Raw genomic sequence first — 13742 nt, forward strand, 5'->3', positions numbered from 1 at the left:
TAGTAGCAGCAACTGACGGGCGTTTCGCAGGGTCACATGCAGGTTCCCTACAATGAGCGAAAGCAACAGTTTTAGCACTGTGAAACTGGCCGCAAATCCCGTTAGGCGTTTGCCGCTGAGGCTGCTTATACTTGACTTGAGGGCACTGCGATGCGTGCCAGCATCACCTGCGCTGGATCGCCCGACGATTGCTCCCACGACGCAAGGTTATGTGAGTCGAGGACACGAGGCAGTAGCTTTTGTGCTTCATGGGTGGCAGTCGGCCGGTGCTTCCGCGATCAGCCGAGAGTAGCAGTGACTGACGGGCGTTTCGGAGGGTCACATGCAGGTTTCCTACAATGAGCGAAAGCAACCGTTTTAGCGCTGTGAAACCGGCCGCAAATCCAATTAGGCGTTTGCCGCTGAGGCTGCTTATACTTGACTTGAGGGCACTGCGATGCGTGCCAGCATCAGCTGTGCTGGATCGCCCGACGATTGCTCCCACGACGCAAGGTTATGTGAGTCGAGGACACGAGGCAGTAGCTTTTGTGTTTCATGGGTGGCAGTCGGCCGGTGCTTCCGCAATAAGCCGATTGCAGCAGTGACTGACGGGCGTTTCGCAGGGTCACATGCAGGTTTCCTACAATGAGCGAAAGCAACAGTTTTAGCGCTGTGTAACTGGCCGCATATCCAATTAGGCGTTTGCCGCTGAGGCTGCTTATACTTGACTTGAGGGCACTGCGATGCGTGCCAGCATCAGCTGCGCTGGATCGCCCGACGATTGCTCCCATGACGCAAGGTTATGTGAGTCGAGGACACGAGGCAGTAGCTTTTGTGCTTCATGGGTGGCAGTCCGCTGGTGCTTGCGCGATCAGCTGATAGTAGCAGCAACTGACGGGCGTTTCGCAGGGTCACATGCAGGTTCCCTACAATGAGCGAAAGCAACAGTTTTAGCACTGTGAAACTGGCCGCAAATCCCGTTAGGCGTTTGCCGCTGAGGCTGCTTACACTTGATTTGAGGGCGCTGCGATGCGTGCCAGCATCACCTGCGCTGGATCGCCCGACGATTGCTCCCACGACGCAAGGTTATGTGAGTCGAGGACAAGAGGCAGTAGCTTTTGTGCTTGATGGGTGGCAGTCCACCGGTGCTTGCGCAATCAGCCGATTGTAGCAGTGACTGACGGGCGTTGCGCAGGGTCACACGCAGGTTTCCTACAGTCAGCGAAAGCAACAGTTTTAGCGCTGTGAAACTTGCCGCAAATCTCGTTAGGCGTTTGCCGCTGAGGCAGCTTATACTTGACTTGAGGGCGCTGCGATGCGTGCCAGCGTCACCTGCGCGGGATCGCGTGACGATGGCTCCCACGACGCAGGGTAATATGAGTCGAGGACACGAGGCCGTAAGTTTTCTGCTTGATGGGTGGCTGTCGGCCGGTGCTTCCGCAATCAGCCGATAGTAGCAGCGACTGACGGATGTTTGACGGGGTCACACGCAGGTTTCCTACAATGAGCGAAAGCAGCAGTTTTAGCGCTGTGAAACTGGCCGCACATCCCGTTTGGCATTTGCCGCTGAGACCGCTTATACTTGACTTGTCGTCGTGGCGATACGTGGCAGCATCACCTGCGCGGGATTGCGTGACGATGGTTCCCACGACGCAAGGTAATAGGAGTCGAGGACACGAGGCAGTCGGTTTTGTGCTTGATGGGTGGCAGTCGGGCGGTGCTTCCCCAATCCGCCGATAGAAGCAGCAGTGTAAAAAGGACTTGCAGCAACCGAGCAAAAGCTGAACAGGGCCGCCATTTTAAGTGAAAATGCTCGTGATAATGGAACGTGAGAGGAGAGGGAGTGCCAGCAAGGTACGTGGAATGCGTTCAACGTGGCAAGGGGTTAGGTGGAAAGAGCGGCACCTCCCTTGAGGCCGCGACTGAAAAAAGGAGGAGCGCAGGGGACAGTGCCCCTTGTCGAATCCGAATGACGCCTAAAAGGGCAAGAGTAAGCAGGGAGAGGTAGTAGAAAGTGGAGTGCTGAATATCGCTGCTGACTCAAACCTGGCTAGGTGCTCAGGAGCACTTTTGGCGAGGGTGAAGTGCGTTAAAAGAGTAGCGGTAGGGACATTTCAGGGCGTACATTGGGTTGTGTAATGGAGCGAGCAAAATCAAAGCTCCGGGAAAATTCCCACGGGCGCAACCTTGTCATAGTGGCTGGTGAGTTAAATGACGCCCAAAACAGGGAAGGCACATTACTAGTCCAGCACTTGGCGAAGGGGGTGGACGATTTGCGCCCGCTATCCTTTCAGCTGCAGATCGTGGTGTGAATGGTGCCGGACGTGCCTGCACGCGACAGTCACGTACAAAAAGCCTTAGTGGCTGCTAATGAGGCGATATGGAAAATGAGCCTTCCGTGCAACAAGCTGCCTATTAAGCTCATTTTTAAGCTCTTCAACCTATTTGACAAGCTCTTACTAGAAAGCTTCCATTGTCTTCAGCCTAGCAACGACGTCGCAGTGTGTGCCGATTGACTTGATTCCCTTTCCATTCTCATTCATCCGCTCATCTGCCTTGAGGGTCCCTCCACACCCTGGCCGCTTTACCAGCTATTTTGCCATGTATTGCACGGCTTTTTCTAATGCAAATAATATATTACTATAATAATGCAGAGCTCGTGCCTTCTAACGAAAACCTATGCGCAGAGGATCCAAATCCTCAAAATTCGCAAAAGAACTCTCACCAATGTTGGAAAAGCACTCAATGCCGCAGAGTCCCAAGATATGACACGCTCTCGCACGCGCTCAGCCACGCGACCACGCCCTCACTTTCCTACAAAACACACTCAGTAGTACCACTAATAGCTATTAGTCTTGCCAGCACCAAGCTACCATTTAAAGTCTACAATGACTCAAGTCCCACCGGGCACGTGTTGAAGCACATGACGTGAAAGGACACTCTACTATCCCGCAAAACCAAGTGTACAAGAAACATACGTGCGCCCATTAAAAACAGACAGAGACAAAAAAACAAAACCGCGCGATTACTATTTAAAGGCTAAAAAAAAACGCAAATCCAAAGCGGAAGCAAGCTAAAAGCATACACAAAAACTTATGATTTCGTCGTCGCCACGGAGCCCCGAAAAGCACGTCCATTTGCCACAAATTCTTCTTGAAGTGCGGCGGAGACGAGCTCCATTTGGTGGTGTTGCATGGAACCGGGCGTGCCACTCCGCGGTCTCCGATATTTCCGCGCTCTGTTTTATGAATAGTATAAACGCTGGAAAAAGGGCTTGTTCATGTTTCGGCCTAACAGATATGTTTTTTCTCGTATATCCAAATTACAGTTCCACACCACCATTTCTATAGGTTTTAAGTCGTATGTTACAATATTTTTGACGTGCTTTGTGAAATTCAATAGGTAAATAACTTACCTGGGCTACACGAAGGATCGGCGTGGAAGGGTTTGCATAGTTCGGAACACTGACGCCGGATTCACTGCGATACGGGGCTCTTACCACTGCCGTGGTGAAAGGGTTGGACGGGCCGTCGTTAGTGCCACTGGAAAGTATGCTTCTTTCGAACGGTTTTAATACGACAACATTATATCGATATAAACGGCACATTCCCAATGGGTAAAAGATATCTGCTGGATAGAGAAGTTGTGGGGTTGAGGTTGGCCGAGCGCGGAATGAGAAACAGTGCTCCCACGTGACGTAGAGAGTCCCGTGACAAGGGAGGCAATTCCGCGGCCGTGACGGCCCTGACGGATTACGAAATCATGCATTGTACACATCGATATGGTTGTAATAAGAGATAGCTTATGCTTTAGCATTGATGTATGCATGTGGGCGTTGTCAGCTAAGTTATCTAAATGGTTAATGCGAAGTGACTTTTATAGCAAAGGCTAATTTACTATAGCGTACAGCGATACTGTTTTTCAGACCAGCCAACTCTCCCGATTTTATCGCAATGTATTGGAACTAGTGGCCGTTCCGCAATTTATTAATTTCGCCTCAAGTATTACAAAACAAAAATTCCTTTTCGGGATTCTGTACGGTGCTATGACCCCCTCAAACGCATACTACCTTCTATTGCAAGTGTTCTGGTGGTAAAACGATGCTAGAGGGATACTTGCTTCAAGTAAGCTTATTCAAACAAATTCTTAAAGCATGTCGAATTCGCTAGAGCGAGGTCACTGTGAAAGTCGCTGTGATCTAGAAATAGCTTGCTGCTTGTCAGTATTTGCAGCTCCAAATCTGCTGCTGCTCCAATGTGGTACGTCAAAAGTTAAATCTTCGTTACCGAAATATGTGCGCTCGTGACAAGCTTTAAAAAATGCGCACTACTCCCCCCCCCCCCCTCCGGCTTCCAAAAGATGTTATCAGTTGTAAAGTTCACGTGTGTCATGTACGTGTTTATGCATAGAATTCAGGACCAAATTTTAGGCGAGAGGACCCTATGTAAAGACATAGGAAATGAGAAATCGCTTTTCTCGGCCAAAACTCTTGTGATTTAATGAGATTAATCTCAGTTAGAAATAGTTAAAATGTAGTGTCTACTGCAGCTAGCGGATATTCAATTCAGGTCAATTATTTGAAATAAAACTTAATGAAAATTGAAAAATTTTCAAAATGAAACTAATAAGTTGACAAGTATTAACATAGGAATGCGATATCAGTATTCAGTAAATGGTAAATAATAGTTCATATAATTCATAATGGTAACAGCGCGATCAAGACCTTTCACTTCGTCGTCGTCTTGTTAGCGCTGTTGCCATTATGAATGTATACCAACTCGCCCAACTTTCCACTTTCATATAGTACATATAAATTGGACAAATTTTTTTCGTGATTCATGGCTCTCACATGCGCCAATATTACTTGTATAGTATACTTGGCAAACATTCGTAAACATGGTAGGAAATTCAAGTGAGCTTCGAATGTAGGTCTCCAATTTTTCATCTTTGCATGTTTTTACAGATGCTGTCAGAAAAGTGGCGATAACTGTTTTTGGTGCAGAATTCAGGATTTGCAAAGTTCGTGCTTCTATTTTTTTTTTTGAGGACACCAAATTTCCAGCAATTTTAGTAAAACTGTAATGCAAAGAATGAGTAAGAGTGTTACAGAGGTATGAGTGTTATTGCCTGAGTGGTAAAAATATTCAGGCCGTACATTAAAGCTCTGCTTGCATCAATGACCATAATTTAACTTTGTTTGGGAAATGCCAGAAAAATTGTTTATATTATGTCCAGCGGTTGTTTAATAAAAACTATTTCTGCGCTTCACATATATTTCTAATAATATATGGGGTTTTACGTGCCAAAACCACTTTCTTTTCTATATATATATATTTAACCACATATATTTCTAGTGGTGACATAAAAGTTGGCCCCGAGCTAAATATTTCACTTAAGAACTACAAATAAAAACAGTAAATTAAACATTGTGTTTCGATTCTCCATAACTGAAATTCTAGACTATTAGCAGCAATAGATCATAATGCCATGATCATTCGATGATTTTGATGAACTCATTACCATGGCAACAGAAGACGGCAGATGTTGGTGGATGATCTTGGAACAATGGATTCACATAAGTTTAGGGCATTTAGGGAACATATACAAAGCATGTGAAACTATGACTTTTTTATTCGAACCTTTGTTTGCTCTTTGCTTGAATAAGTTTTGATTCGTATGAGTAATTCGTGAGTGATCTAGAAAAATGGCACTAGAGCAAAGTGCGAATGCATGAGTTCATGACTGCAGGCTTAACTGGTTACCCTTTCATGGCAGATACCGGACGCACCGCCTAGTGTCCACGGGACCCATGCTGCAGCTGTCGTTACACCTGCGGCCAACGCCAGAGTGGAAGCGGCTGAGCGCGACTGCGCTCAAGGATCGCCTGCTGGAGGTTTCATTCACCTTCTACTCGGACACCCGCTGCGGTGCAGAGCGTCTGGAGCTTGATTTGCAGGTACGTGTCATTCTCGAGTCTTCCATTCATGTGCGTGTAAGGATATTTCTGCCATCGGTAACTTTTTACTGCCTGTATCATAATCCAGTAAAGTACTCTAATCAGAAGAAAAAATTCATCCACCCGACCTGTAGCAGGACCTGTAGCAAGGGAATGCGTAAATGTTTCTCAGGAAAAAAAGCGCTACAGCCCATTGCACACGTGTGCAAGTGGGAGAGTGTTCATCGTAAAAAAGAAGCTAGAAGATGGAAAAGTGTCTAACGATAGATGACACTGTGTCCTTCGTCATAACCCCCGTGTGCCGTCTTCGCGCCTTTATTCTTATGGCTGTTCCCTTAGTTAGACCGGCATGTTTATTGCGATAGAAATTATAAGGACACTACATGAACATTTCCACTGTCGACGACGCCGTCGCCATGATATCTTGTACGAAATCAAAGTGGGATAACACCGTGTGGCACACTGTATGCTGTAGGTGCGAGTGAGCGCACTGCGAGTGCTCGACGAGGACGGGGGCTTGTTCTTGCGCGCGCACGGGAAGAAGGCGGGGACGAAGCAGGCTGGTCTCCCACCGCGCGCAAGGCGCGAGAGGGGGTACCTCCGGCGGCGGCTGCGTAGGGCACGACGACCGCGCGGGCCCCATCTTGGAAACGATGTGCGATGAGTAGTCAGCCGCGCGGGCATTATCTTGAAAACAATCAGCAATGAGTACACAGTCTGGGTGCTCCGAGGGATCCTAGCTTCATGTGCGCTGTGTTCTCGCCGCTTAGTTGGCGTTTAAGCCAGAGGCAGCACGAATATTAGTTCATTCGCTGTTGCTACCGCACTTCCTCACGGCAGCGCGTTGTCGGCGAGTTTACGCGCTTATCGTGTAGGAGTTGTTCGTATTTGTCTGTGCACGCGTGACACCATGATTGCTAATTTAGTAAGCAAATGTTTACAAGTTTATAGAGACAAAAAACTGCCTTGCTTACAACAAGAATACTGTTGAGGCTAATCATTTGAGAGATCTGTCAATCTCTGCTGATGAAGAAATCCGCGATAAAAAAGAGAAAAAAAAACACGACAGAAAGGAATACCAGCAAAGGGTGGCTTATTGCTTGAAACGCGAATATATAGGACAGCATAACCAGGTGTAAGAAGCTTGAAAATTAGCGGCCAAGTAATCAACCTATAACTTATTGCAGCATCACAGAATGTCTCGCAATACGCATGTCACTGTGATTGTGAACAAAGAACGCTTCGGCAATCTTCTTCACAGTGTTGTATTTGCGCCTTGACAATGCCTTCGTTCCGGACAGCCACGGCTTGCATTTGCGTTTTTTGTTCTGTAGCTATAAATTATATTACAGCTGTCCTTTAAAAGAAGCTCAGTGGTCACTTTCCTGGTTTTGGTATCTCGTCGGCCGATGTACCACTTCCCGCACCACGGGGGAATGTGATACAACACGCCCTTCCCGAACACAAAGAGAGTGTCATAGCGCTTCACACTGCGGTCATGTCACTCTTGTGTAGTGCCTTTAACCTTTCGCTCTAGTGCTGCGAATAAGTACTGCTGCATAAGTTAGAGATAAGTTGTCCGCTAATTTTTAGGCATTTTACACGTGTTTGCGTTGTGCTATATATTGGCGTTCCTCATAATACATCATTGCTAGACCACACTGGTGCCTCGTTTCTTTCTCGTCCTCATTTTATCGCACTATCTTTGTCAGTGTGGAATACGAACTCACCCAACACTCAGTCCTTCTATGTCAATCTCTTCTGCTAAACCACCCATTCAAGGCCTTCGCGACTGTAATTAAGAGACACGAGAAGCAGCATATGAGCCAATGTATTATCCGCAGGGTTCTCTGCGGTTCCCTGCCGTGCATCAACCTTATCGGAGCAGCCAGAAATCCGGCTTCTCGGAAGAGGTGCTTGGCGCCGGTGGTCCTCTCTACTGCCGCTGGCAGGCGCCCGTGCTCTCCAACCACGACGTATCGTTCCGGCTGGAGGGCTTCCATGCGCCCTCAAGCAATTGCACCACCAACTTCCTGCTCGTGGACGACATCGTGCTCTGTCCGAACCCGCCCGTCAGTCATTCGGTTCTCTTACACCGAGAGAACATCCTCAACGCTCAGGTGCGTTCCAGGGTTCCGCGATCCTTCGAAACGTAATCTGAAGGGCAACGCAGGAGAGAAGAGATATTTTTTAGCAACCTTTTCCGCAGTCAAAATAAATTGTTTGCAAAAAATGCCACGCTAAATTCTATTTTTGGCTTATCGCTGCTTTGATTTTGGTCCAAATCGAAAATCGGTGGCATATTATGCGACCCAATCTAATATTTGGCTTGTTGCTTGGCTGGTCTGCCAGGAAAAGAAGTTGACCCAGTAGAACCAGTAGACCCAGAGACGGGTCTCGATTCCGGCAACATTGATGCCTTCAAGTAGCATGTGTGGATTTATTGACCAGTTGCATTCACCCAAAAAGATCACGTTCTCGTGACGCCTGCGTGGAAAAGGACGTCCCACGTCCGCCGCCAAGGTCTGTAAGTGGTGGCGGTGGCTAACACTCCCAGGGCTCTACTAGGACACATAAATACTCAAGAAAAGTGGATGGGGAAACAGCGCCGGGGTAGCTCAATTGGTAGAGCATCGCACGCGAAATGCGAAGGTTGTGGGTTCGGTTCCCACCTGCGGAAAGTTGTTTTTTCATCCACAGTAATTTACCTTAATTTATCCTTTCTTTATTTTATTTATTAAGCACAAGTGATATCCCCTATGCTGTACTTGGTGTCAGTGTTTGTTGGCTTCTTATGACATGACTAATAAAATTCGGGCCCCTTGGTTAGCCCATTCTCTTGTTATATATATTGAAATAGGGGTTTATTGCAGCTCGTTCGAGGGATCGCATGTAGCTCTAGATCACGAGTCCTAGCGCTTCGCGTCAACAGCCCGAGCTCGGGTCTCGCGCCGCAGCGGTGGCAGTCCGCACTGTGCCACATGCATATTACCCACTACAACTTCCCCCGCGGCGAAGAGGAGCCATCGTGGCGACCTAAAGTAATGATACGATAAGGGGGTCTTGGTACGGCTTCAGGTTGTATCGTGCGCCTCTGAGCAAGTCGACACACACTGTGGTTGGGCTTCGAAAAACTGGCTGTCTCTTTATTGTGGTTGCTTTTATATCTTCGTGTGAGAGGGTGCCGCATGCGCAGAAGGGGTTAGGGGAAAGAAGGATGCGCTGCTATCAGCTCGTCTGCTTCTGTGGTGGCCAAGTATGATACATCTCCTTTCCCTTAACGAAAAAAAAAGACTATGACCACAAGGCAAGAAAAAAAAACAAACTAGGAGACTTGCCGGAAATTCGCTTCGTATTGCAGCCGTTGAGGCTTGTTGCGCTGACGGGTCGACCTGCGGGGCTCTGCTTCCGATGTCTCCACTTTGGGGAAGACCTGTATGTTGGCTTGCGGATGATCAGTTAACCCGGGTGCACTTTGGCCTTGTTCTGGAGGCTCCTGTCTTTCGTTTTGTAAGCTACTATTTTCAGCGTTGCAGTTGTCATCTTCGTCTACCCTGCGGTATTTTTCCCGCGTTTGCAGCAGGTGTTGTCTGTTCCGCCTTAGAAGCCTTCCATCCTCTGTCTCCACGATGTGGGACCGGGGAGCCGCTTCTTGAAGCACTCTTGCCTTACGTGACCAGTTGTCATCCAGTATGCGTACCGTGTCTCCTTGCTGCAAAGGGTGCAGCACTTTGCCCATGGCCCCCTGTTGATGCTTGACTATTGGGCATCCTAGCTCAGTGCTGTATTCCGGAACGTTGGTGCGCAGGCGCCGTCCCTGTAACAGTTGGGCAGGTGAATGGCCATCCTCTAGTACAGACACGCGATAAGACAAGAGTCCTAACCAAAAGTCGTCGCAAGATTCAGTGGTCTTTTTCATAATGCGCTTAACTATCTGTACTCCCTTTTCAGCAAGTCCATTTGATCTCGGAAATCGCGGGCTTGATGTTATGTGCTCAAAATCATATCGCCTTGCGAAGTCTGCGAACTCTTTGGATGCAAATTGAGGCCCATTATCTGTAAGTACTTGCACAGGGATCCCGTAGCGCGCGAATATCGCGGATGTTTTTTGTACCACCTCATGGGCCGTCATTGTAGATAACTTTTCCACTTCAGGAAAATTGGAGTGCGCATCGAACACTACTAGATGCTCTTCCCCGGCGAAATGGAATATGTCGATGCCTACTCTGTACCACGGCATACTAGGTGTCGGGTGCAAAATAAGGGGCTCGGACTGCTGCTTGTATGCATATTTTTGGCATGCGTTGCACGAACGAATCATTGATTCAATGCTGCTGTCTAGTCCAGGCCAAAAAATAAGAGCGCGCGCTCTTGCCTTGCACTTATTCATACCCAGATGACCTGCGTGTACCTTTGTTAGCATTTCGCTCCTCATGGACTTGGGTATGACAATTTTGCATCCTTTCAGTAGTATCCCGTCAATGACAGATAGCTCAGCCGTAAACGGACGTAATTCCCCTTGAACCGTTGTTCCACGCGACAGTTGATGCATTACAGCACTCAGATAGGGATCCGATAGTGTCTCGTCCTGAAGGCGACTTTTCGTCGATGGGGTTACCATGCACGAGACTAGACGAACTGCATGGACCTCGATGTCCTCCATTGCTTCCGGGTTTGGCGAAAGGGAGGGCACACTGGAGAGCATGTGAGCCAGGAGCAGGTCCTTTCCAGGAACGAACTGCAAGTCATAATTGTATTTTAGAAGGCGAACAAAGAAACGCTGTAGCCGGGGAGGCATTTCTCCGATGTATTTTTTTGCGATGGCCAACAACGGTCGGTGGTCCGTCTCTATGAGGATCTTGCGGCCATAAGTAAACTGGTGAAATTTTTCGCAGGCGAACACTATGCCAAGCGTTTCTTTCTCGATTTGTGAGTATCGCGTTTCGCTATCAGTTAGCGTTCGCGAGGCGTACATCACTGGGCGCCATTCATTCTGGTGTTTTTGCAATAGCGACGCGCCGATTCCGATGTCTGACGCGTCTGCCGAGATCTTTGTTTCTTTAGTTTCATCAAAAAACGCCAGGAGCGGCGGCGATGTTAATGCCTCGCAGACGTCTTGCCACTCGCGCCGATGGGCGGTAGTCCACTCAAAAACCGTATCATCCTTGACGAGGCTTCGCAGCAACGCCGTTTTATCGCTTAAGCCGGGTACATACTTTCGGAAATAGTTGACGACACCCATCATTCTTCTCACGGCATTTTTGTCTTCCGGCGCGGGCATGGCTCGGATGCCTTCAATCAACTCTGGGCTTGGGCGCACGCCACCTTCATTGATTATGTCACCTAGAAATATTATCTCCTTCATACCAAACGCACATTTTTCAGGATTAAACGTGAACCCTGCTTTTTCTGCCTTTTCTAGCGCGGCACGCAAACGTTTGTCATGCTGGGTTTTGTCAGCACCCCAAATGAGGACGTCGTGGACGTAAACGCGTACTCCTAGGATACTTTCAAAGATCTCAGTCAGTGTCTTTTGAAGGATCTCACTGGCAGACGAAATGCCGAACGGTAGCCTTAGGAACCGATAGCGCCCGAAGGGAGTCGCAAACGTGCAGACGCGTGATGTAGCTTCATCAAGGGGTATCTGATGAAAACCAGAGTTGGCATCTAGTCGCGAAAAAAATCGAGCACCTGAAAGCTCACTTTCTATATCTTCGCGGGTAGGCATCGGGTAGTGCTCACGTAATATATTTTTGTTTACTTCTCTAGGGACCATGCATACTCGGAGAGTGCCGTTCTTTTTTCTTACCACAACCAGAGGGCTTACCCATTCGGTGGGTTCTTCTACTTTGACGATTATGGACGCCTCTTCCATGCGTGCCAGCTCGTCACGCAATGGTTGCTTCAGTGCCAAAGGTACTTTCCGAGCAGGTTGTACGACTGGAACCGCGTCTGGTCGCAGAACCATTTTGTACGTTCTTTGTACGCAGCCCGTTCCATGAAAAAGATGTGCAAATTCTGTTTCTGGCCCTGCTTTTCCACTTCGCCTGACTGAGTCTATGTTTGCTGGGACAATGCCGAACTCGATGCATGTACTCAGGCCAATGATCGCTTGGCGTCCTTTCTTGACGATAAAGAAGGCAGTATCTCTCGTGGTACCGTTCATATCTAGTGCTTTAGTTGCTACACCGAGATGCTTGATCTCGGAGCCGTTGTAGGCAGTCAGCACTGCTGCGCTCTTGCGCAACGTGTTCACTTTCGAGATGCGCTGAAAAATGCTAAGCGGAATCAAGTTGGCTTGGGAACCAGTATCGACTTTCAATTCTATCTCGTGACCAGAGACCTTGCCACGCACTGTCCAGTCTTTCCCTGGTTTTGTGCTTACGCCACAGATGCTGACGTCAAGGACATCAAAGCCGTCTTCACGATCTTCCTGAATGCCATGAACTTGCGGGTTCTTGCAGCACGATGAAAAGTGATTCTGCTTTTTACATGCGTAGCAAGTTTTTCCGTAGGCTGGGCATTGCCGTGGCGTTTGCGCTCGACCACACTGCTTGCACCGGCCTTTTTGTTCTTTACCGCGTTCATATCGGCGAGTGGAGTCTACTTGCACGCGCTCGTTGACCCATGCAGCATTTTGTTGTGCCGCCGCTTCAGCTGCTTTGAATATGTTCTCGGCTTTTTGTAGAGTCAAGGTTTTGTCCCGCAACATTTTCTCTCGGACAGTCTTGTCATTAGTCCCGAATACAATCTGGTCCCTAATCAGAGACTCTTCAAGGGTCCCGAAATTACAAAGTTTGGCTTGTGTCCTCAGGTCACGTACAAACCGCTCGAATCGCTCTCCTTCATCTTGGACTCGCATACGGAACAAATGCCGTTCGTAAACCTCGTTTCCTTGCTCAATAAAGTATGCGTCAAACTTCCGCACTAGTGTCTGGTAGTCATCCTTGAGCTCACCTTCGGCGAATGTGAAGTTGTTGTAGACCTCAAGCGCTTCGTCACCCGCGGCGCTCAGGAGGATGGCCGCCTTGACCGCTTCTGTCTTGGGATGGTCTGTCGAGGTAGCCGTCAGGAATAGGTCCAGTCTTTGCTTGAAGAGTTCCCAGTTCCTTCTGACATTACCGGTCAACTGTAGTGGGCAGGGCAGTTTTAAGGCGTCCATGGCTTGCTTCCTGCCACGTGGCTGCGGCCACTTCTGACACCATGTATCGTACGCCTCTGAGCAAGTCGACACACACAGTGGTTGGGCTTCGAAAAACTGGCTGTCTCTTTATTGTGGTTGCTTTTATATCTTCGTGTGAGAGGGTGCCGCATGCGCAGAAGGGGTTAGGGGAAAGAAGGATGCGCTGCTATCAGCTCGTCTGCTTCTGTGGTGGCCAAGTATGATACACAGGTGGCTGACGCAAACGGTCTCGCGGCCACGGCGGCGTTTGTCCGAAGATGGCGTCACTGGTTCGACGACATAATTCGCAGGCGAAGTACACGCGACGATCCGGTACGGTCCTTGATATTTCGGAGCGAGCTTTGGGCTAAGGCCTGGAGCTTGGAAGGGCAGCCGAAGCCAGACGTGAGAGTCAACGGCGAAGGATTGTGTGGGCTGATCGTTGTCATGGCGATCTTTGTGGATTCCTTGGGTATCCGGCGTGAAGGAGCGAGCCAGTTGGCGGCGCTCTCCAGCATGGCGAGCAGCTTCAGAAAGAGGGATGAATTCAGATGCATCTGGGTGATATGGTAGTACGGTGTCGAGGGTAGTGGATGGTTCACGTCCATTAGGAAGGAAAAATGGTGAGAAGCCTGTGGTAGCATG

General features: G+C 48.7%; 1 protein-coding gene across 3 annotated transcripts in view; it reads left to right on the forward strand.

Moving 5' to 3' along the window:
* The window catches only part of LOC135915547 (uncharacterized), a 443789-nt gene that overhangs the window by 358087 nt on the left and 71960 nt on the right, over positions 1–13742 (forward strand). For all 3 annotated transcript variants that reach the window (XM_065448668.2, XM_070523050.1, XM_065448667.2), the window contains exons 8-9: positions 5755–5935; positions 7780–8055. In XM_065448668.2, the coding sequence (XP_065304740.1) occupies positions 5755–5935; positions 7780–8055 (457 nt within the window). The remainder of the gene's footprint in view (positions 1–5754; positions 5936–7779; positions 8056–13742) is intronic.

This window comes from Dermacentor albipictus, chromosome 8, assembly GCF_038994185.2.
Source record: "Dermacentor albipictus isolate Rhodes 1998 colony chromosome 8, USDA_Dalb.pri_finalv2, whole genome shotgun sequence".
Taxonomy (NCBI): domain Eukaryota; kingdom Metazoa; phylum Arthropoda; class Arachnida; order Ixodida; family Ixodidae; genus Dermacentor; species Dermacentor albipictus.